The sequence below is a fragment of the Lasioglossum baleicum genome, chromosome 8 (genome assembly GCF_051020765.1).
Source record: "Lasioglossum baleicum chromosome 8, iyLasBale1, whole genome shotgun sequence".
In the NCBI taxonomy this organism is placed as follows: domain Eukaryota; kingdom Metazoa; phylum Arthropoda; class Insecta; order Hymenoptera; family Halictidae; genus Lasioglossum; species Lasioglossum baleicum.
Genome location: NC_134936.1, coordinates 17254569 through 17275455, shown reverse-complemented (window position 1 = coordinate 17275455; position 20887 = coordinate 17254569). Strand labels below are relative to the sequence as shown.

At 45.5% G+C, this 20887-nt stretch overlaps 5 protein-coding genes across 5 annotated transcripts in view; 3 read left to right on the top strand and 2 right to left on the bottom strand.

The window, feature by feature from the left end:
• The window catches only part of LOC143211534 (uncharacterized), a 40455-nt gene extending 35745 nt beyond the window's left edge, over positions 1 to 4710 (bottom strand). The window contains exon 1 of the mRNA XM_076429311.1: positions 4579 to 4710. The gene's annotated coding sequence lies outside the window, so the exon portion shown is untranslated. The remainder of the gene's footprint in view (positions 1 to 4578) is intronic.
• On the top strand, positions 817 to 8890 carry Tm2 (tropomyosin 2). Its single transcript, XM_076429277.1, has 7 exons — positions 817 to 972; positions 3554 to 3844; positions 4599 to 4732; positions 4809 to 4997; positions 5063 to 5138; positions 5542 to 5674; positions 8499 to 8890. The coding sequence occupies exons 2-7, from the start codon at positions 3605 to 3607 to the stop codon at positions 8579 to 8581; spliced, it is 855 nt and encodes a 284-aa protein (XP_076285392.1). The 5' UTR covers positions 817 to 972; positions 3554 to 3604; the 3' UTR covers positions 8582 to 8890.
• Positions 8891 to 14041: 5151 nt separating this feature from the next.
• Positions 14042 to 17923, bottom strand: Ear (ENL/AF9-related super elongation complex transcription factor). Its single transcript, XM_076429229.1, has 3 exons — positions 16956 to 17923; positions 16599 to 16867; positions 14042 to 16154 (listed from the first exon to the last, which is right to left on the bottom strand). The coding sequence occupies exons 1-3, from the start codon at positions 17092 to 17094 to the stop codon at positions 14346 to 14348; spliced, it is 2217 nt and encodes a 738-aa protein (XP_076285344.1). The 5' UTR covers positions 17095 to 17923; the 3' UTR covers positions 14042 to 14345.
• Positions 17924 to 18116: 193 nt separating this feature from the next.
• Positions 18117 to 18980, top strand: Blos1 (biogenesis of lysosome-related organelles complex 1 subunit 1). The gene is made up of 4 exons (XM_076429310.1): positions 18117 to 18309; positions 18389 to 18461; positions 18525 to 18742; positions 18812 to 18980. Exons 1-4 carry the CDS (start codon positions 18249 to 18251, stop codon positions 18844 to 18846), a joined length of 387 nt encoding a protein of 128 aa, XP_076285425.1. The 5' UTR covers positions 18117 to 18248; the 3' UTR covers positions 18847 to 18980.
• On the top strand, positions 18964 to 20836 carry Spx (Spliceosomal protein on the X). The gene is made up of 4 exons (XM_076429263.1): positions 18964 to 19139; positions 19355 to 19438; positions 19508 to 19782; positions 19842 to 20836. The coding sequence occupies exons 1-4, from the start codon at positions 19106 to 19108 to the stop codon at positions 20685 to 20687; spliced, it is 1239 nt and encodes a 412-aa protein (XP_076285378.1). The 5' UTR covers positions 18964 to 19105; the 3' UTR covers positions 20688 to 20836.
• The last annotated feature ends 51 nt before the right edge of the window (positions 20837 to 20887 follow it).

Below are 20887 nucleotides of genomic sequence, written 5' to 3'. Positions count from 1 at the left end.
AACGATTGGCAATTCCGTGCGCTCGTTGTCGCAGGAGGAAAATAAATCACGAATCATTATCTCAATCCCGCGATAATTTGGAACGATCTATCCCTCACCTAATTTTCTCAAGATTATTACGATAATTATACCACGTAGTCTTCACTCAAACTAGACCTGCAAAGTGAAAACTAAAAACGCCTTCTTTTTCGTGCTGGTCAGTAACAGATATCCCCAGCTCCGAGCGTTTATTGTTTCTGCCCGATTGTAGCTAGTTAAACGCTTCTACTCGGTGTACAATTTACCTCAAAGCGCTCAGAAATAGCCTGCAACCTCGGTCAACAAAATCCAACACGATACATCTTCATCGCTGAAATGTTTTACGAAATGCCTGCTGTATAAAATAGTACCGTGACTTTAAACAAGGAAAACGTATAACATTAATTTAACTATTTTCAAGTAAACCGCAAGATTGTAGGCGTCGCGTATGCGTGACGGTGGTAGCGAACTTATTAAGAAACGAAATAGGTTTCTATTTCTACTTCTATGTTGCAATTCGGAAAATTTCCTCGATCTTCTCAGCCTCGATCGTTCAAATTTCATTCTAACCAGACCCAATTTCGAGATTACAATGGTTTCTTAATGGCTGCATCCGGTAATTCGATCCAACCTGTCACCGAGCGAGGAACCGGGGATCGGAAGAGGCGCGTTTCGATTCGAAATCGATCCGTGCTCGTCCGTGTATCTCTCCGGGCTCCAGTGTCTCTCCCCATTGGAAGGTGAGAGAGATTCCCGAAGAACGTCGAGCAGAAAATAAACGTTCAGGGCCCCACCCCCGTAGAACTTTCCGTGGCGGTCCATTTTTGGGCTCCCCACCTCCGGTTCGAGGCAGTGCCGCCGGAGTTCACGTCCCGTTTCGAGAACCGAACGCGAAGAAGCTCGCCGAAGCACCCTCGGACACTCGACTCGCGCCGCTCTGCTCGCTCGGGTTAGGTAAGTCAACGAGCGAAACTGTTCGAAACTGTTCTCTTCTATCTTGTCTTCTCCACCGAAAACGCTTCTATACTCGAAACGCGAACGCGAGTGTGCGGACGAAAAAATGCGAGATTCTGTGCCCGTGGAAGATTCACTGATGGATCCTGGAAAAACGGACCGCCCCTGGAAGCATTCGGAGGACGCTGGAGCTTTGACCGCTTTCGCTCGTGCTGGGAGAAGCTTGCGGGAACTTTAGGGATTGAGAATGGCAGCTTCTTTCGCCTTGAAGGTTTTTGAGCAAACTGCTTTCGCTTGTAAGTAGATCTCTTAACATTGCTTCGCTGTTAACCATTCTCGTCGAAGCGAGAAGCTCTCGGTGTTTAACAAAGTTTAACCAGATTTTCAAGATCGTACGCGGCGGGAGTGTTAGACGAAGATGTGTCGCAAGCAGAGGCTGGAAGATCGTGGTCCACTTCGCGGCGAAAATAAACCGGTTGCCAGCATCGGATCGTTCCGGTCTTGCATGCTATTTTCAACCTCTAACCGCGGAACGATCCGCTGCAGGTTTCCTGGTAGCGCGCTCAACTGTGGAAGTTGCTTCTCGACTTAATTCTGCAAGTTGCGACCGCTGCTCGCGACACTGAAAGCCTAATTACGAAAGTAGTGAAACGATTCGAATGATTGTAGATGAAGAGCATCAGCCCCGGGAACTTTTTCGCACGAGCAACAACGCTTTCTAACCACCGCAGCTTACAGCGCAACGCTACTAACGCTTCCAGAGCTAGTTTTCCAGGCTTAGCATGATCGCGATGCAGTAAGTATCGCTCGCAATGTCAACGCAACACGCCTCCTACACCGTTTAGAATGATCGCACAGGCTCTCGAGAACAAGGTCCCCCGTTGTTATTGACTTTCGAGGATCTACTTTCTTATGTCACTTTGGCACTCGCGGGTAACCAGATGCCAAACGCCTCCAGCCTCTATTAATAACCGGAAAGAGGGTCGAATGTTGCCATTCAGCTGACCAACGATCAATTAAATCACACGGGACGCCTTCTAAATATTTAACAGTTTTTGCTGACTCTCTACAGCTGAACTGTTCATTGGCCCGGAGAGATTAATCACCTTTAGTGGCAATTTTAGTGGCAATGCACTCGATCGGAGCTCGCCTCTTCCCATTTAACCCTTGTGTAGTCAACCGGGCACCCATTTACTGTATTTCTTTCGACAATTTGCTAATGTACCCCTGAAAAATATTACGAAATTTCTCTGAATGTCCATTCTTCACTCGCTGATATATTAATTTAGTTTTATAACGAGAACTTGTGCAAATATATTAAATACAGGAAGGTTTTAAATAATCTATATATTTTGGTTGACTACACAAAGGTTAAAGTAAAATTCCAGGTCCAACCCTTCGTCTTATTTAATCTTATTCGAACTATTTGGAATGCCGTGGCCGAGCGATCCACGGGATGGGATCGAGGAGATCCTCCCGGGATCCTCGAGAAATCCGTGTTCCGCAGGATCTAGCGGATCGCGAGCGGCCGGGCGATGATTTCGTAAATGCTATTAATACGCGGCAGTTAGATCGAATGTCGGTCGTCGGTGGCGGCCAAGTAAAGCCCGTTCTTCTGGGTTACGCTCGTGCTTTTTGGCCTCCTCGCCTCGCGGCCTCAGAAACGCCGGCCGCCGTCAGCTCTCTCTCTCTCTCTCACTCTTTTCGTCGTTCCTCGCATATTTATAGAGCCTGCCTATGGATGCTATTTCCGTAGACGCACCGACGTGCTCTCCCTCTCATTCTCCCGCTCGCTCGTTCTCTCTCTTTCACGCGGCACGCAGGCGGCCGCACGGTATCATCCGCCGGATTATGACTCGCAGAACCCAACGGAGATCGACGAAATATGCAAGCCGCGGCTGTCCGCCTCGTACGGGAGCCGTACACGCCCGATCCTCTATTTTCAGGGTTAAAACTGGACGCTTCGAGAACCGGATGCCCTCCGCAACGATCCCAGCCAACGGCTTATGCAGCCACGAAACTGCAGATTCTCTGCGAACTGCATTATTTTTTACTGTAAGCTCTATTGCAAGCCCTGCTAGCTTCTACGCGCAAGGGACTCCCTCCTGAGCACTTCTATTAATTCAATATCCTAAATACTAGACAATGTGTCGGGGAAAACCATACTGAAAGCTCAGACTCCGATACACCTGGGAAAACATTTGAAACTGCATTATTTTTTATTGCAAGCCGTATTGCAAGCACCACTAGCTTCTACGCTCAAGGGACTCCCTCTTGAGCACTTCTGTCAATTTCATTTTCCCATGTAAATACTAGACAATGCATCAGCCTAAACCCTGCTGGAAGCCCTGGGTCCGATACACCTGGGAAATTTAAGTAACGCTCTTTATTCTCACGAAGTGTACTTACATTATACAATGTGCATACCCCATCAGCTTCTGGGCATTTTTCATTGAACCCAAAAGATCCCAACAAAAGACAACCGTGATGTTCTAAGACACAGACTCGCGACCACCCCGAACCCTCTCGAGTACCCCAAGGAGCGATGAACACGTCGCTAAATGGATCTGGATGGTTTCAGTGAACTCGATAGTTTCTTGAAGGAAGCCGGCAGGAGAAAAAGGCCGCCACCATGGACGCGATCAAGAAGAAGATGCAAGCGATGAAGCTTGAGAAGGACAATGCGATGGACAAAGCCGATGCCTGCGAGGGCCAGGCTAAGGATGCGAACATGCGCGCGGACAAGGTCAACGAGGAAGTGAGCGACCTGCAGAAGAAGCTGACCCAGGTGGAGGGTGACTTGGAGGCGAACAAGCAAGCTCTCGAACAAGGGAACAAGGACCTCGAAGAGAAGGAGAAGGCTCTGACCAACGTGAGTGCCATTCGAGACTCGCTTCATGCGACTCCAGCCTAGCGATTGCTCCAGTTTAACTTGGCCCGGGTCCAACTGCGATTTTCACCGCTGTGCTTTATTTTCGTTTTGTCACCAACTCCTGTTTAAGATCGATGACTCAGTGTGACGCAGTTTTACGCGGGTTTACGGCGGCAAGGGTCATCTGTTCGCCCTCCCTTCTCTGGCCAGGGATTCCAACCCGGCGCCTAACCCTAAACCAGAGTTGAGCAAAATTTGTATTTGTATATTTAAATATTTCTATTGAAATATACAAATACAAATTTTGCCTGAGGAAGGTTACTGTAACCCCCTGTATACTAATCTTTATGCATTTATGGAAAAATTGCAAAAATAATGGAAAAACTTGCTATATAAACCACTTGGTTTAAAGCAATAAATAAATAATGGAAAATGTCAATATACGATTTCTCCTCTTCTAAAATCATTAAGGGAAGAAATAAAATTCAATTTAGTTTATATTTCCTGCAATTGATGTAGACAATTTTTATTGTGCATAAAAATTCGCAGTCTACTAATCATATACGTTCTTTCAGACACACACAACATTCATACTCTTCATAATTACCTAAAATATAAATTTCTTTAGTCCTCCTATAATTTAAAATTGATTCGTAGATAAATTCAACTGATTCACACCAAAAAGAGAGCATAATTATGAACACTGCTCCTAATTTACGAAGCTGCCGACTCACCGAATCTCTTTCAATTCCAGGCCGAGTCCGAGGTCGCCGCTCTGAACCGCAAAGTCCAGCTGATTGAAGAGGACTTGGAGCGATCCGAAGAGAGACTTAACACCGCTACCGCCAAGTTAGCCGAGGCTTCCCAAGCTGCCGACGAGTCCAGCCGGTAATTATCCCGAATTCTGAACAACATTCAAAATCTCCAGGCTGTGAGATCGTGGACTGATTGCTGGTTGTTTCAGTATGTGCAAAGTGTTGGAGAACCGTTCGCAGCAGGATGAAGAGAGGATGGATCAGCTGACGAACCAGCTGAAGGAGGCTCGTCTGCTCGCTGAAGATGCTGACGGAAAGTCCGACGAAGTGTCCCGAAAGCTGGCCTTCGTTGAAGACGAGCTGGAAGTTGCCGAGGATCGAGTCAAATCCGGTGAAGCGTAAGTGTTCGGATTCTCGTCTAACTCTGATCCAGAAAATCATTGTTCGATATTTGATGTTGCAGCAAGATCATGGAGTTGGAGGAGGAACTGAAAGTCGTCGGTAACAGCTTGAAGTCTTTGGAGGTGTCCGAGGAGAAAGTTAGTCTCCCCGTTCGATCGTTTCTGTGGTTGCAAGGAAAAACGTCGCAAACAACTTCAAAAAATTTGAGTTTATGCATTAATTGTGTCTATGTAGAACAAATTCGAAGGGCTGTAAAGAGTAATGCAATTTAACCGATGTCCTATGTCAAAGTGATCAAAACTTTAAACGAAAATATCTCGAAAGTGAAAGTATGTGACATGCGGCGTTCTTCCTGACACCACAGATTTAATTCAGGGAGTTCCAACATGTAGCTCGCGAGCCGTAAACGCCTCTTTCCCCGCTTAGGTACTTCCCCCACTCTTAGAATTCGTCGTTGCGGTTCTCGGAGGGCAACAAGTTGGAACTCCCCGATTTAATTTGATAGTTCTTGGTACGGAGTTATTAATCGGATGAATTTAGGCTAACCAAAGAGTGGAGGAGTTCAAGAGACAGCTCAAAACTCTGACGGTGAAGCTAAAGGAGGCTGAGGCCCGTGCCGAGTTCGCCGAGAAAACGGTCAAGAAGTTGCAGAAGGAGGTCGACAGGCTCGAAGGTCAGTGATCATTGTCGATCCTGGTAAACCTCGATCATTGTTAATCAGTGATTAGCGATTTCCATTCGTACAGCATCGGTATCGATGACCAGGGGGATGGATTTTCTCGGGGAAAAAAGCATAGCGCTGTATTTTTAGACTGTTTCGCACCGAACTCAGGCAGCCATGACGTAATTTGGCAAAATGACAACGGCGCTTCCGTAATTCGGCTACGCTGGAATGGAATCAGAAGATTCGTGGTCAATTTGCCAACCTTGAAGCGAACAGTTGCCCCGCGCGCCGCGAAACTTTTCACCGATCGGTTTTGTCGATGAAAAAGCAAAACGAACCGGATCCGTTGACTAGCAACGTGTAGTGGTAGACAATGAACTACGACAGTACTCCGTGCAACACCACTGATTTTCTTTGCAGACGTATTGCACCAGCAGAAGGAGAAACGCAAAACGATTTGCGAAGAATTGGACAAGACGTTCTCTGAACTTTCTGGCTACTAGACACAAAAAAGATAAATAACCCGAAAAAGACAGAAAGAAACGAATCCACTCATAATCGCTCGAACTTTCTCGTTTATTTCTTTGCTCAAAAAACTGTTTTCTCATTTGATTCTCGCCGTATTCGAAATGACTTTTCCGCTTTGGCTATATTTTTTCCCTGTTTTACTTCATCGTTATATTTTTTTGTTCATTAGTCTCCGTTTAACAAACATTATTTTTCGTTCGTTCACAAATTAGCATCACATTTACTTTCGCTTTTCTCTATCTCTTATTTTTCACTCATACCAAATACGCAAGTTACTCTCGCTGCTCGCAGATCATCACTTCCGAGTTGTTTAATTTTTCTCTCCACGATTGTTTTTACCTTTTTTTTGTTGAACTCATTTGTACCGTCCGATTTTGAGAGCGCTTCGCTTAGTTTTTTTTCTGTTTCTGTCCCGACGAAGAAATACCCAGTTACTTTTCTCGTATCAAGTTGAGCATTGTCTATTAATATCCACGCGTACATCGAAACACACAAGGCGCTTAACAGAATAAAATTTGAACGAAACGAAAAAAAAAAGAATATATCAAAACAAACAAAAACAAAGCTTCGCACGTTTATGTGGGCCGTCCTACGCCAGGTACATTTGCCATCCCCTCGCAAAACCGTTTGCCTTACACTCGTGCAAAGGTATACCACACCTCACGATTCTTGCATGCTTCGAGCACTGTGATTAACCGACGAAGAAAATTACATTGAACGCGATTTTGTGATCGCTACACTGTGACAAAGAAAAACAGACTGGTTTCTGACGAGCACCTTCTTCCAAAAAAAAAAGTAAAAAACATTTCTCGAGAGTTGTATCGTCGAAAATTCAATCACAAAATTTTCATTCTGAGACAAAAAAAAAAAGAGAAAAGACGGTGCGGCACACGAACAGTGGACAACGAGATGTAGTTTTCTTCCTGCTTAGGAAGAGGTATTCAAGCTTCGTTTAATTATTTTGCTTTACACACGCGTGCGAATGTGCGACACGATGCTTTTTGTGTACCATTTTGCCTCGTACAAACACACCGACAATACACCACGTTGTACGACGTCTGTACACCTAGAGAATTTTTAGGAGGCCAGTGTGCAGTTTTTGTAGAACGTAATATGGTCGCCCGACATTTTTTGACTAGGGTTAACAGTACTCCCGTAGCCGAACGAAACAGAGGATATCGTTCAAACCGAGTTGAGAACCGCGAATTAGGTCGATTGGAGCAAGTAGTACACGCTTGCCCGATAAACTGCGAACTGCCCTTAGGAACGGGTCCCGTGAAAATCACCGACGCAGGTTTCATCGAAAACGATTATAGTCGACGACATTATTATCCGATAGCAGAGTTACACGAATATTTACTTACACCTTCAATTACATGTGCAAAAGTGCACTATAATTACAATAAGAAAACGGTTAAATGGTCCGAAACATAAAAATTAGTGGTTTAAAAGAACAATTACACTGAAGTAATTGTTAGACTCAATTACAATTACTGTAATCGTGTTAAGTAATTGCAATGACTCCTTTCACAATTACTGTAATTGTAATCGTGGTTCGCAATTACAATTACTGGTTGAGCCAAAGTAATTGCAATTACCAATTACTGGTTGAGCCAAAGTAATTGTAATTACCAATTACTGGTTGAGCCAAAGTATTGGGTTGGCAAATAAGTTCGTTCGGTTTTTTAGGCTGGAATAAATCACAAAAACCGAACGAACTTATTTTCCAACCCAATAATTGCAATTACCAATTACAATTACATGTAATTGTAATTTTATTTCTGCAATTTCAACTTACAGTAATTGCTAAGTAATAGTAATTGTAATTGAAATTACATTTTTCCCAACTCCGTCCAATAGTAATATCGTTTGTAAAGATGGTGCTGGCATTTTATTCCGTAACTATTCTGCACTGTCAAATTTATGTTTGTATAAAAATAGTTACACTGTAAGAAGTCAGTATGCAGTCGGTGAATGTCGTTGTCAAATGCTGTGAATATCGAATAATACCGTCGTCGACTAAAGAAAACTGTGTCCGTGATTTCCATGGGACCCCTCGGGAACATCCCTGCTCGTAGACTCGATCTGCGTACTCGAGAGCAGTAATAGGAAATTTCCAGAGTACAGAGGCGAATTTTCCAGGGTAGTTCTACGGGGTAGATTGGGCAAATTTGTCGGGCAGGCGCGTAGAACCGACGTAGACAGTCCGTAGGACCGTATTGATTAGATTCAAAGGGGTCGAGAAAGAGAATCGTCGCTCGGATGAGGTTGTTCGAGAGAGAGCTGACGTATTTGTGTGTTGCAGACGAGCTGGGCATCAACAAGGACAGATACAAGTCGCTCGCCGACGAGATGGACTCCACGTTCGCTGAGTTGGCAGGATACTAAGCCGTTTCGTCCTTCCGTGCTTCCGTTCGACGATCGAGATTATCACGCGGGGAGATTATCATGCGGGGAGATACGGAAATGCTGCGACAATTCCGTAGCCACGGGCGTCACTTCGCTCTTCGGCAAGAGAACCAGAGGATGCCGAGGACACGCCTCCTGGGGACCGGACGTTATTTATCTAAATTATGCGACGACGATGATCGATATACTTGGTGGAGATCGTAAGGAATTTTACTCTGTTACACTGTTGTACCAAAATATTACACGAGACCCAATAAACTGCTGCAATGTGGTATGCGTTACTAATTAGACACGCTTTCTCTTTCTAGTCCGATAGAGATCGAAAACCTCTTCTTCGACTGTACAGCTACGTCCACACTGAACCATCATCGAGCAACATCTTGCTCGACTTTGGCTCAGCGTGGACACAGCCTAATTAACTTATTTTGTCTATATCAACTCGGGCCCTCTCCTTCGAGAAACCGGTTGAGGTCGATTCAGCCGACTGCAGAGCTATGTCCACACTGCTCCAACATCGAGCAACATCTTGCTCGACTTTGATTCAGCGTGAACACAGCCTAACCCATTCCCTAAAGTCGTCACAGTGTGACGGCCACCGTCTTTCAGGTAAAGATAGGCAAATGAATTTTCTGCATTCTATTGTACTTTATTTATATCGACCCTCTCTTTCGAGAAACCGGTTGCGCAATCGTCCCCCAGCGTGCGTGGTCTCTTCGGCGAAAAATTCACCCTCCATCCTCCGGATACCGTGTGAAATATATTCTATCCGACTACGAATGAATCTGCGCGTAGAATGGATGAAGTATGAGATTTCGTAGGACTGTTCGAGGATCGGGGATCCTCCAGATCGTTCAGAGAAGGGTTCAAAGGGTGGGACGCACAAACTCGAGCGTCGCGATGTGGAGTTTTTCAGAGGCACAGTTATAAGAGACGTTTATTAGTCACCAAGGTACTTATTAAATGTACACTGAACGTATAAATGTACACCGAATGGCATAGAAATTCAGGAGTACCGACTTGTACTATCCTCGGGAGTCATGAATAAATTTGTATATCTACACAACCGTTCACGGTCTCCTTATCTACTATTTACAGGTGATATTTATCGTCGGGAGGGGGGCAAACCTCGTTCCGCGACCGTGTGCAAATAGTCTTTTATACATACAACGCGTCAGCCTGTCTCGAGGATGCTCAAACACAGAGGAAGGACGAAACAAACAACATAATTCGGTCGCGACGACTCGCGTTTCCAAATCGACGAACTCACGAATGACAACAAATGCTAAGACGATCACAGAACGGTGTAACGCATGCTTCAGACTTTGTCGTGGTTCATTTCGTAAGCTTCCCGTTTCCAATTAAAATGAGTCACGTAAAAATGAATAAATGTATAAGGTTTAAACGAGAAATATTTTTATTACAAACGTTAAAAGCAATAAGAATTGTAGATAAATAAAATAATATTCTCAATATTATTTCGTGTAAACTATCCATTTCAGATAAAGATCTTCAGCTTTCTAAAATGCTAATAAAATACGGTTTATTCGAGTACATTACAGTAGAAATGAGCTTCCAACTGGACGATTAACCTGCTAAAAGATTCATTTAAAAACTCAGCGGTGTCGCTCTGGCATATTTCTCAACCTAACACGATCTTTCAGGAATTATTGATCGGATGTTTGCGAAGGTGCAGAATACTCGAACAGTAAAGCATGCAGGTAACACGACAAAGTGTAAAACTAGCATTCCACCGACTGGTAATCGATATTCATTTGCCAAGTGGACAGTGTGAGAACGCTGTGCGAGTGTGTTCACGTTGGAGCTGCGATAGAGAAGCCTCAGCTAAAAACTATCTTCCTTTGGTGTGTCTGCAGGTTGTTAATTTCTCCGATAAGATTAGGAATGAATGACCAGAAAAGATATAATCGCTGCTTGGCAATTTCGAAACGTTTAGAAACATTTGATCGCAGCTCCGACACGTGATCTCACTCAGAGGACCGAAACTCAGGCATGCAACGAGAAACAAATGTACAAATATTCTGTGGCGCGGGCACAATATCTACAAACAAACAAGACGCGATAGCACGCACGTACATCCAAAACACGGACATCATCATGTATACATGTATATGTATGCGTGTATATATATATATATATATATATATATATATATGTATATATATATACAGAATCCATATATACCAAACAAACTGTAACAATGATCGAAACAAACAACGAACAATTAGTAGAGAGTATAAACATTCATCTAGAAAAAAAGAACTGATCCTCTGTCACGATCGACGACAGAACGCGTCCTGATTTCAGAGTATTTCGGGTCGATAGGCCTTCACACGAGGAACTTCCCTACAAAGTTCGCGTGATCGTCCTCCCTTAGCGAAGTAAATCGCGTATCTTTCTCCTCACGTTCAGAGAAATGAGAAAACCAATTCCGCTGCGATCGATAACCGCGAAACGAAAGACAACGGGGTGCTCGTGCGAAAAAACAAACTCTCTCGGCAAGTGTCGGACGTCAACCATCATACCAATGCCCGCTCTCTGTACAGAAAATTCATTCTCGCCGCGAGCACGCAGATTCGTCCAGATCGAGGACATCGAGATCGTCGTTAACGACCGGGCTCCGATCTACGGCGATCCTCCCGGGAAAATGAAGAAGATATCGACCGATCGAACGTCGCCCGATCTCGTCCGCAAGACGCAACAGACTGCGGATCTTCGTGCAAAATCTCTGTAAATCGATCGCGGGGCACGGGAGCCACGTAAAAATGCGTCTTCCTCGTTTCTGGAATTTCTAAAATAGTTTTGAACGACATTATTGAAGATATTCGTCACATTACTAAATATATTGGCGTCTAATCAATCATAGAATGAAAAGAATTCTAGCGAGGAATAGATGTTCAATTTTCGAGTTCGAATAGCTCCGACTGCGAAGGGTTGATACATAATCGTTGCTCGAAAGAAAGAGACCCGAGAAACTCGGCTCCGAACACGACCGCGGCATGATTTTCGTCACGAGTGCACGAGATCCGCAGTCTAGCAATAAATAACGCGCTGCGAAACTATACACAGTCTCTACCAATGATTATTCGCCTAGAATTGTACAACGATTCGTCACCTAAACAACCTTATCAAAAGACCATTAGACTATTTGGTGTGTGTGTGTGTTGATTGCACGCGACATCGTGACCGTTCTGTGGCGTTTCGCGAACTCCGGAGCCATGGAACGGGCTCGAGAAGAACAAAACGGTAGAAGAGAAAACTGAAGAGGAGAAAGGAGGAAAACGTGACACGTCCGCGACGATTCTCTCGGTGATAAAGTGCGCGCGGTGGGATCGTCGAGGGATGGAACGATACGGACGCGCGGGTACGTTTTCGAAAACGTTACCACGGTCTTCCGTAGAGGGTTGGATCTGCTGAGCGCGTCCGAACGCAGCGTTTCACGATCTTGGAGACTTCGTCAGAAGTGTTTCGCTTGTGTCTGGACGCGTCCAGACGCAAAACGCAGCGCCCAGACGCGCTTAGGAGATCCCACACCTCTGTGTAAGATTCTAGATACTTGGCACACAGAGAGACACGCGGCGATCGCCGTGCGTTTCACGTTTCCGCGAGAGAGACCGGCGTGTCGTTTCGACCGTGTCCACGGTGGCAAAGAGAATCGTGGAGCAGTCTTTATGTATTTTTTCCCCCGATCAGCTTCCGCCGGAATTTCTGAGAACGGAACTTCGCTCGCGACTCGGTCAATGCGGAATAAATTAGGCGCAGCTGGGTGGCCAAGTCAACGAACGAATGAATCAAAGTATAATTGCCGGAGGCGTCGCTCGAGCGATTTGAACACGCGTGGCAAACACGACACGGTGGAACGAAATTTTTCTTCCCCTCCCCTTAGACGAAGATACTTCGTTCGAGCGGAACATAATCCCCGAATCTCCCTGCGAATCTCAAGAAAATTCTCCGCCGTCGTCGAACGCGCGCGCGCGCGCAGCACTTGGAACGCGAAACACGATTTATGCGATCTCAAAAATAGAGACGATCGCGGCGCGCTTCTTCTATTCAGTTTGTTTCTCTCACTCGTTCCACTGTGCGCACGGCTGTTGCGACTCGGAAAGGAACGTGAACGCATCGTTCTCATCGGCTCGCGCGTCAGCTTACACCCCTAATTGCAACTTATATATCGTCCAGCTTAATACTTACAGCGAATACTCTGTACAATTGGTAAATTAGAGACGCTACACGCGTCGGACTCGCGTATACGCCACACGCTAATTAGTCTCAAGACCGAAATTAAACGTCGTTCTTTTTCTTTTTTTTTTTTTTTTGATTCCCGTCCGAAGAGAAAGAAATACAAAAGTCGTCGAACGACCGACGTGTGCCGGTCGATCGTTACGTTTAAAGTACGACGCGTATGAAAATATCAATAAATACAAGGTGTTCTCGATTCAAGAGGATGAACCCTAGCGTTTACGATAAATTCCTCGCGAGATATCAAGAATATATCTATATGTTACAAAGGCAATGGCGACGCGCGGAAATTTTGCTCGCGAACGATCCCGATTACACATCATGTTCCGTAATCTCTGTTTAAAGAAAAAAAAAACGCGCGCGCGAGAGAGAGTAACTCTTTTCCTTTCCCATTTTCTGTTTTTGTTACCTTTTTTTATCTCATCGTCGTATTTTTCTGTGTTTTTTCCATTTTTTTTTTGTTTGTTCATCGTTCGTCTGTTTAATGGTTAGAATGTACAAGAAAAATCATACGTTCCTTTTTCTTTGTTTTCGTTTTTTCGCGTCTACATAACAGTGGGTAAATGCACTGTAGACACATTCCGAGAATGCTCCCCAGAGGAAAAAACGGTAAAAATTGTCCCTATGTTACACGACGATTGCAAATGTACAATTCCCGATCTGTGCTTTATACAGATATTATTACGTATAATATCACCTATGTACAAAATAACATAAAAAGTAACAAGTGCTGGAAACGTGTAAAAATTGTGTAACAAAATAGGCTTGACCCCGTGTTGACGGGACCGAGGGAGCCGGAGTTTCGAAGAAACCGACTTGAAAACACCTATTTATCGTCGACGAAAATTTTTCCTTTATCCGTCCGCGTAATTATGCGACCGCGACCGCGTTTCGACGAATGTCAGAAAGAGGACAAGATTATAGCCAGAAAACAAAATCAGAAGAAGAAACAAAAAGAAGAAGAAGAACAGACACGAAGATGACAGAAACGAAAGGAACACGAACACTCGGGAGCACGCGCCCAGATCGAAAAAAAAAAGAAAAACCCGTCGTCTCTTGCCCCTCTCTCTCTCTCTCTCTCTCTCTCTCTCTCTCTCTCTCTCTCTCTCTCTCTCTCTCTCTCTCTCTCTCTCTCTCTCTCTCTCTCTCTCTCTCTCTCTCTCTCTCTCTCTCTCTCTCTCTCTCTCTCTCTCTCTCTCTCTCTCTCTCTCTCTCTCTCTCTCTCTCTCTCTCTCTCTCTCTCTCTCTTCTCTCCATTCCCCTCTCTCCTCAGAGAAAAGGTGTCCCAACGTTTGTTTTACTAACGTTCTCCTGGGGTCTCTTATATATTACTATTTTCCTTCTTCGTTATATTCCATTGAAAGAATCTCTCGTAAGCTCAAATAACTTAGTGACTTATACATATGTAGAACAATAATATGTAAAATGAAAGAGAGAGATGTCATGCGTGTGAGAGTGTGTGTGTGTTTGTTTATGCTACAGACGGTCACGACGCGAAGAACTGTTGTAGACGTTGCACCGTTCTACGATCCAGGGCGCACAGGTCGAAGTCGAACGTCTTCTTCGTGATCTCGTACTGACCGGTCTCCGCGATCACTTGGACGACTCTCTGCAGCTCCTGGTTGTCCTGCAGGGTCATGATCTTCTGCTGTAGGTCCTTCAACTGGGAGACATAGTCTTCGGAGAAGACAGGTGGCTCGCCAATCTCCGAGTCGACCAGGGTACTGTTCGTCGAATCAGGTGCTACTTGCTCGGCTTCGGCTTCGACGTTCTTCTCGGCAGCCTGTTCAGCTGCGGCTCTGTCCTCTTTCTCCTTGGCGATGTGCACCTGATCCTGGTCGACCGCCACTGGCGACTGACTCGAGGAAACCGGCTCCAGCGGCGGCGACGACGAATGTCCCCGATGATCTTTCTCCCGCTTCACCACGTGCTCGTCGTCGCCCTTGCTCTCGCTCCGTCGTTTCCGCTTCCGGATCTCCTTCTCCTCAGCCTTGCCCTTCGGCTTGTCCCGCTTGCTCCTGTCCACCTTCTCCTTCTTAATCTCCGTTGGCATCGCCGGAGACATGGGCTTCGGCATCTCCGTTGGCTCCGACACCGTCATGTTCTCCGGCTCCTTCTTGATCACCGGCTTCGTCTCCGAGAAAGAGTCATCGTCGACCGAAGGCGCCGAATCGCTGCTGTCCCTCTCCGGCATCTCTGACAGAAGAGCCATCAAAGGATTAGCTGCGGGAGCATTGGGCACGTGGTTCTGCTTCTCCGACGACGTCTTTATCCTCTCTCGTTTCTCCTTCTTGTCCCTCTCCTTGCTACTGTCCCGCTTGTCCTTCTTGTCCCTCTTCCTGTGCTTGTGCTTCTGCCTATCCTTCTCGCTCTTCCCATCCTTCGGCTTCTCAGACTTTTCAGTTTTCTCCGGTTTCTCTACCTTCGGCAGCTTCTCCTCTTTCGGCTTCTCCGGCTCTTTCGGAGGTTTCGGAGACTTCCGACCGTCCTTCGTCGATTTGTACTCTTGACTCTTCTCTTTCTCAGTTTTCTCCGGCTTCTCAGGTTTCTCCGGCTTCTTCTCGCTGACCTTCAGCGACTCCTTCGATGCTGATCGCTCGCCCTCTTTGTACTTGTCTTTGCGTTCCTTGTCCCGGTCCTCTTTGTGCTTCTTCTTGTCTTTCTTCTTTTCGCTCTTCGAGGAGTCTGCGACGCTCTTCGAGCTGTCCTTTGTCTTCTCTTTCTCCTTGTTCTTCTCTTTCTCTTTCTCCGAAGCGGGCTTCTTCAGCTCTTTCTCCTTCGATTTTGGCGACGCCGGTCGCTTCACTGGTGGCAACGCCGAAGGGCTAGCAGGTCTCTTCAAGGAGACTGGGGATGGGGGACGTTTGTGTGACGGGCTCGAATGACTCTTCGCAGGCGGACTAGAAGGCCTCTTCGATTTCTCTTTGCTACGGTTCTTCGTCTTCGACTGGTCCTTCAACTTCTTATCCTTCTTCTCATCGATCTTCTCCTTTTTACTGTCCTTGTGCGGCGAGTCCTTCAACTTCGGGGTCTTGTCCACTTTCTCGGACTTCTCCGCGGTGACCACCGGCTTCGGAGCTGACGATTTCTCCGGCTGTGCTGGCTTCTTCGTCTCCTGCGACACCTTCGTCGGCTTCAACGGTGTGCCGAACAATTCAGCAAACGAGTTTGATGTCTTCGACTCCACTGTCTTGTGCTTTTTCGTCTCGCTCCCGCTCAACTTTGGCTTGCCAACCATAGTTGGAGTCTTGGTGTCACTTTTCTCGGCTGAACTCTCGGAATTCGATACTACCACCTGCCGGGAAAACCATTTTTCGTACAAAATTTCGCCGAAACCGGCGGACAGAGGAATACTACGAAAGAGCCTCGATAAATCGATCGTCGAAGGAAAAGCTAGGAAATTCTTGAGTCGCAGAAACATTTCTAAAAGCTAAGAAGCTAAAATTCTCCAATTGTACAGATTTTGTTTTACCATGTTAACCCTTTGCACTTGGAACTACTTTACAACTCGAAAATTAAACATCTCTTCCAACCTAGCCGACGTTTCAGTACCGAAATGTTTAGCAATTGATTAGAGATACCGGTATATTTAATAATCTTAACAATATCTTGAATAACGACGCAGCAATTTTCAGTGGCGCCTCGCAGTTACCATTCGAGTGTTAAGGGTTAAAAACGGTGTAAAAATTCAGGTTATAGGATTTCTATTTCGACTAGCATAGATTCAGAGAATACTTACGCCACCACCCTTCAACAATTTCCTCCTAAATTCATCGGAGGGGTTGTTAATGATCTCAGTGTGCATCACTGAGTTTGCAATGGCAGGGCCATTGGTTTGCAATGTAAGATCATACAGAATCTCGATCCTTTTGGTTCCCTCATCTTTGTTTTTCAGGTAGATATGAATGGGAATTTCGAAGCCAGCATAACCGGACTCTTTAATCTCGAATGGTGGCTCCTTCAGCACCCTCTTTGGTTTCGAAAATGTTTCGTGTAGTTGAAAAACCACTGTAAAAGAAGTTCGAACGCGTTAGAATGGAGGTGTATAGACGCCGGAGGTAGAAGAAGAGTAGAACGATTGGAAAGCTGCGTATACCTTTCTCAACATAATGATGTATGTCAGCGTTCTCGACACCCCGCACAAATACTTCCCAATCATGAGTGTATCCCTCGGGTGTATGGCGCGAACGTAATGTGGATGAGTGGCCGCATTGTAGGGTGATGCGAATTGCCATTCTCTGATATGAAATTTTCCAAATGTTCTTCTCCAAAGAAAAAGTAGAGGGGAGTCGGTTGCCGCGGGTAAACACAGAGACGTGATTTACATTACATTTTTATTTATCTCTGTGAACGTGAATGAAACTGCTGGCGAGTCCTCGATTGTCTGGCCCATCACAGAGCGCCGGTGACGCGGTGGACCATCGTACGCCGACCTTTATGCTAGATCTCCAGGCAATGACAGCACTTCTCCCCTAATTTTCGTGCTCTCGGGATTCTGGTGCATCGTTTGGTTACACTAGTTCTGTATGAAAGTGTTAACCACCTCATTAGAACAGAATTGCGTGTCGAACGAGGTGTCTGCCGGAGGCGATACGCCCCGTTACAGTCGGTGGAATTCTGTGGTTTCGCTTAGGGCTGAATTCGACTCGATTATCAACAGGTAAACTTTACACCAACGAGAACTGGTCGCCATACTCGTTGCTCCGTACACCAGAACTTTTAATGTTCGGACACCGCCATCTGATGGACAACACTGAGCTTCTGGGGAACTGTGCCAGTGGACACATTTTCTTTTTTTCGAATTTTCTCCAAACCTCTCCAAACCCGGTGACACGCTATTTATTATTAGAACAGCTTCGTCTGGAACGTTTAGACAGTCTTTATCTCCTCCGAGGACCCGGAAGACCGCGAGCACTTAATTATCGAAACACTAAATAGACTTCGTGCCAATGCATATTCTTCTTTTCAAATTTTCTCCAAACCTTGGTAGAATCGGTGATACGCTATTTGTTATAAGAACAGCTTCATCTGGAACGTTTAGACGGTCTTTATTGGTCTTTATCTCCTCGGAGAACCGCGAAATCGAAACACTAGATTTCGCGACTTTAGTGTTACGAACAAATGTTTACAGGAAATCCATGGTGTAAAATAATGATTAAACTGCTGGATCGATACGCACTTCATTCCAGATTAATAAATTAGCGGATAGTCCAGCATAATTGTTCTAATAATGTATAATTTTACATCCTTGGGGAATTCACGTCCAGTTTGGGGAGTTTCTGTTTGATGGTGACAACGGTTCGCTCTAATAAAAGAACCAGAATGTTATTTACGATAAATGTAACCTGTAGACTGTTTGACAGACCGTTCTATTTGTTTATTAACAAGCATGTTGTCTGCGATTATTAAAGAGCACCAGAGTAAACAGACGGCGAGGAAAGAGAGGCAGGGTAACTTGCGCATCGTTGTATAATTTGTGTTTTTGGTAATCACTGAGAACTTGTGATAAGAGTAATATTGTTTTGACAGAACAAAAGAGGAAAGAGGCTGTCCAAGCTGCTAGTAATTTGACGCAGGCTCTTGTCGATCATTTGAACGTGGGGTGAGCATGGGGTATCATCTTATTTATGGCGAATATTGATCGTGTAAATATTTTATGGTGCAGGGTGGCCCAGGCATACTTGAATCAGAAAAAATTGGATGCAGAGGCTAAACAGTTGCAGCACAGTGCAACAAATTTTGCTAAACAAACGCAATCATGGTTGAATTTGGTGGAATCGTTTTCTAGTACCCTCAAGGAGATTGGGGATGCTGAAAATTGGGCGCGTAGTATCGAGGGGGACATGAGGACTATAGCGACTGCATTAGAGTACTCTTACAAAGGTACACGTTATAATTATACGTAGTTATAATCATTATATTTCATGAAATTGTACATACTTTTATTTGCAGCAACCCAGGAAGCTCAGGGAACCAGTGCTACATGAACATATCCGATGGTGCGATGATAAGACTCAAATAAATACTATATTCTTATTTACGAGATCATAGATGTAAGAATAATCGTGTATTATTGTGAAATCTCCCTTATTTTCTGTTTTGAAATAAAAATGCTTTCTTACGTTGGCTGTTAAGTTGGTAGAGACCTGAAGTTAGTTACAAGTTCTAAACGCGTTTCCCTAGAAATAATGTAGGATCCAGTATTGCCAACGGAACCTAATCACAAACTTCAGGTTAACGAAAAATATGGCGGCCGGCCCGATTGCCGAACGTAACCAAGGTATATTTATTTTCTACGACATATACTTCAAACTCCTAACAATTTCTTACACTTTCGATATTAATCGTATCTAATTTGATGTGTAGTTGTATTTTTGCAGTGTGAAGTAACTAAAAAATATTGAGTCGTGTTAGGTTATTCGTATATAAACATTGATTTCTCCATTTTCGATGGATATATTAGTTGTTTATAAATAAAACTCCTCTCTATTTCAGATGCTACGATATACGTGGGTGGTCTCGATGACAAAGTTACGGAATCCCTCATGTGGGAACTGTTTGTCCAGTCGGGACCAGTGGGTATGTGTTTTAATATTATTTATTTATTTATTGCTCTAAAGTGCTGACTTAACGATTCATTTGTTTCAGTCAATGTCCACATGCCAAAGGACAGGGTGACCCAAATGCACCAAGGCTACGGGTTTGTAGAATTCATGGGAGAGGAGGACGCAGACTACGCCATCAAAATAATGAACATGATCAAACTCTACGGGAAACCGATCAGAGTGAACAAAGCGAGTGCTCACCAAAAGAACCTGGATGTGGGAGCCAACATATTCATTGGAAACCTCGACCCGGAGGTGGACGAGAAGCTGCTGTACGATACCTTCAGCGCGTTCGGAGTGATCCTACAAACACCAAAGGTAACGCATCTCTGAAATTGACCCCTGTATCAAAAACATTAAACCTTCTTCCATCGCAGATAATGAGGGACCCGGAGACAGGGAACTCGAAGGGCTTTGCATTCATAAACTTTGCCTCATTCGATGCGTCGGACGCCAGCATAGAGGCGATGAACGGGCAGTATTTATGCAACAGACCCATCTCGGTGTCGTATGCGTTCAAACGCGACGCCAAGGGCGAAAGGCACGGCAGCGCAGCCGAGCGATTATTGGCTGCCCAGAATCCTCTGAGTCAAGCCGACAGGCCCCATCAACTTTTCGCGGACGCGCCTCCATTGGCGCCGCCTCCTATGCCAAATTCCAACCCGGCGGTTCATCAACAGACCCATCATCCTCAGCATCATGTGATGCACCATGGAATGGTAGTACCACCCCCGCCTCCACCTTCGACTCCAGGACCTCCGATGGGACATCCTCCACCTCCCCCAGTCCCACCGCCCCCATCCAGCGGTTTTCCTCCATCGAGCATTCCTCCACCACCGTTGCCTCCCATGTCGATGGCATCCCATCCTCCTCTGCCCCCTGGAATGCCACCCCCATTGCCCCCAATGCCAGTACCGTCATCCCAAGGGCAACAATCGGCTCCCAGAATGATGGCACCTCCACCCCCTCATTGGGGAGTCGCTGGTCCTCCTCAAGGCCAGTTCCCACCACCTCCACCACCTTCTTCAACGGGAGCACCACCTCCCCCACAGTTCGGACAATTTCAACCCCCTCCACCAAGACCTCCACCTGGCTGGAGACATCCTCCACCTCCTCCAGTGTCACAAGGAGGTCCTCCACCGCCACCACCTCAATTCAGACCTCCTTTCCCTCCGAGAGGTCCTCCACCTCCGCCACCCCCTCACGACGCAAATCAATATTAATTTTACTCCTCGTACTACATCTTCGTCAGATATTATACTATATACGTAATATAAGGACTTTTACTGTGTTCATCGTCCTGGACGCAGGTGTTCGTTGTACAAACATGCGTTTTGTAGATGAGTTTTGTAATAAACTTCCTGACTGATGATCACGGGTTTCATTGGAGCAGTGTCCTCCTATGTCGTCCGCCCAAACTGTG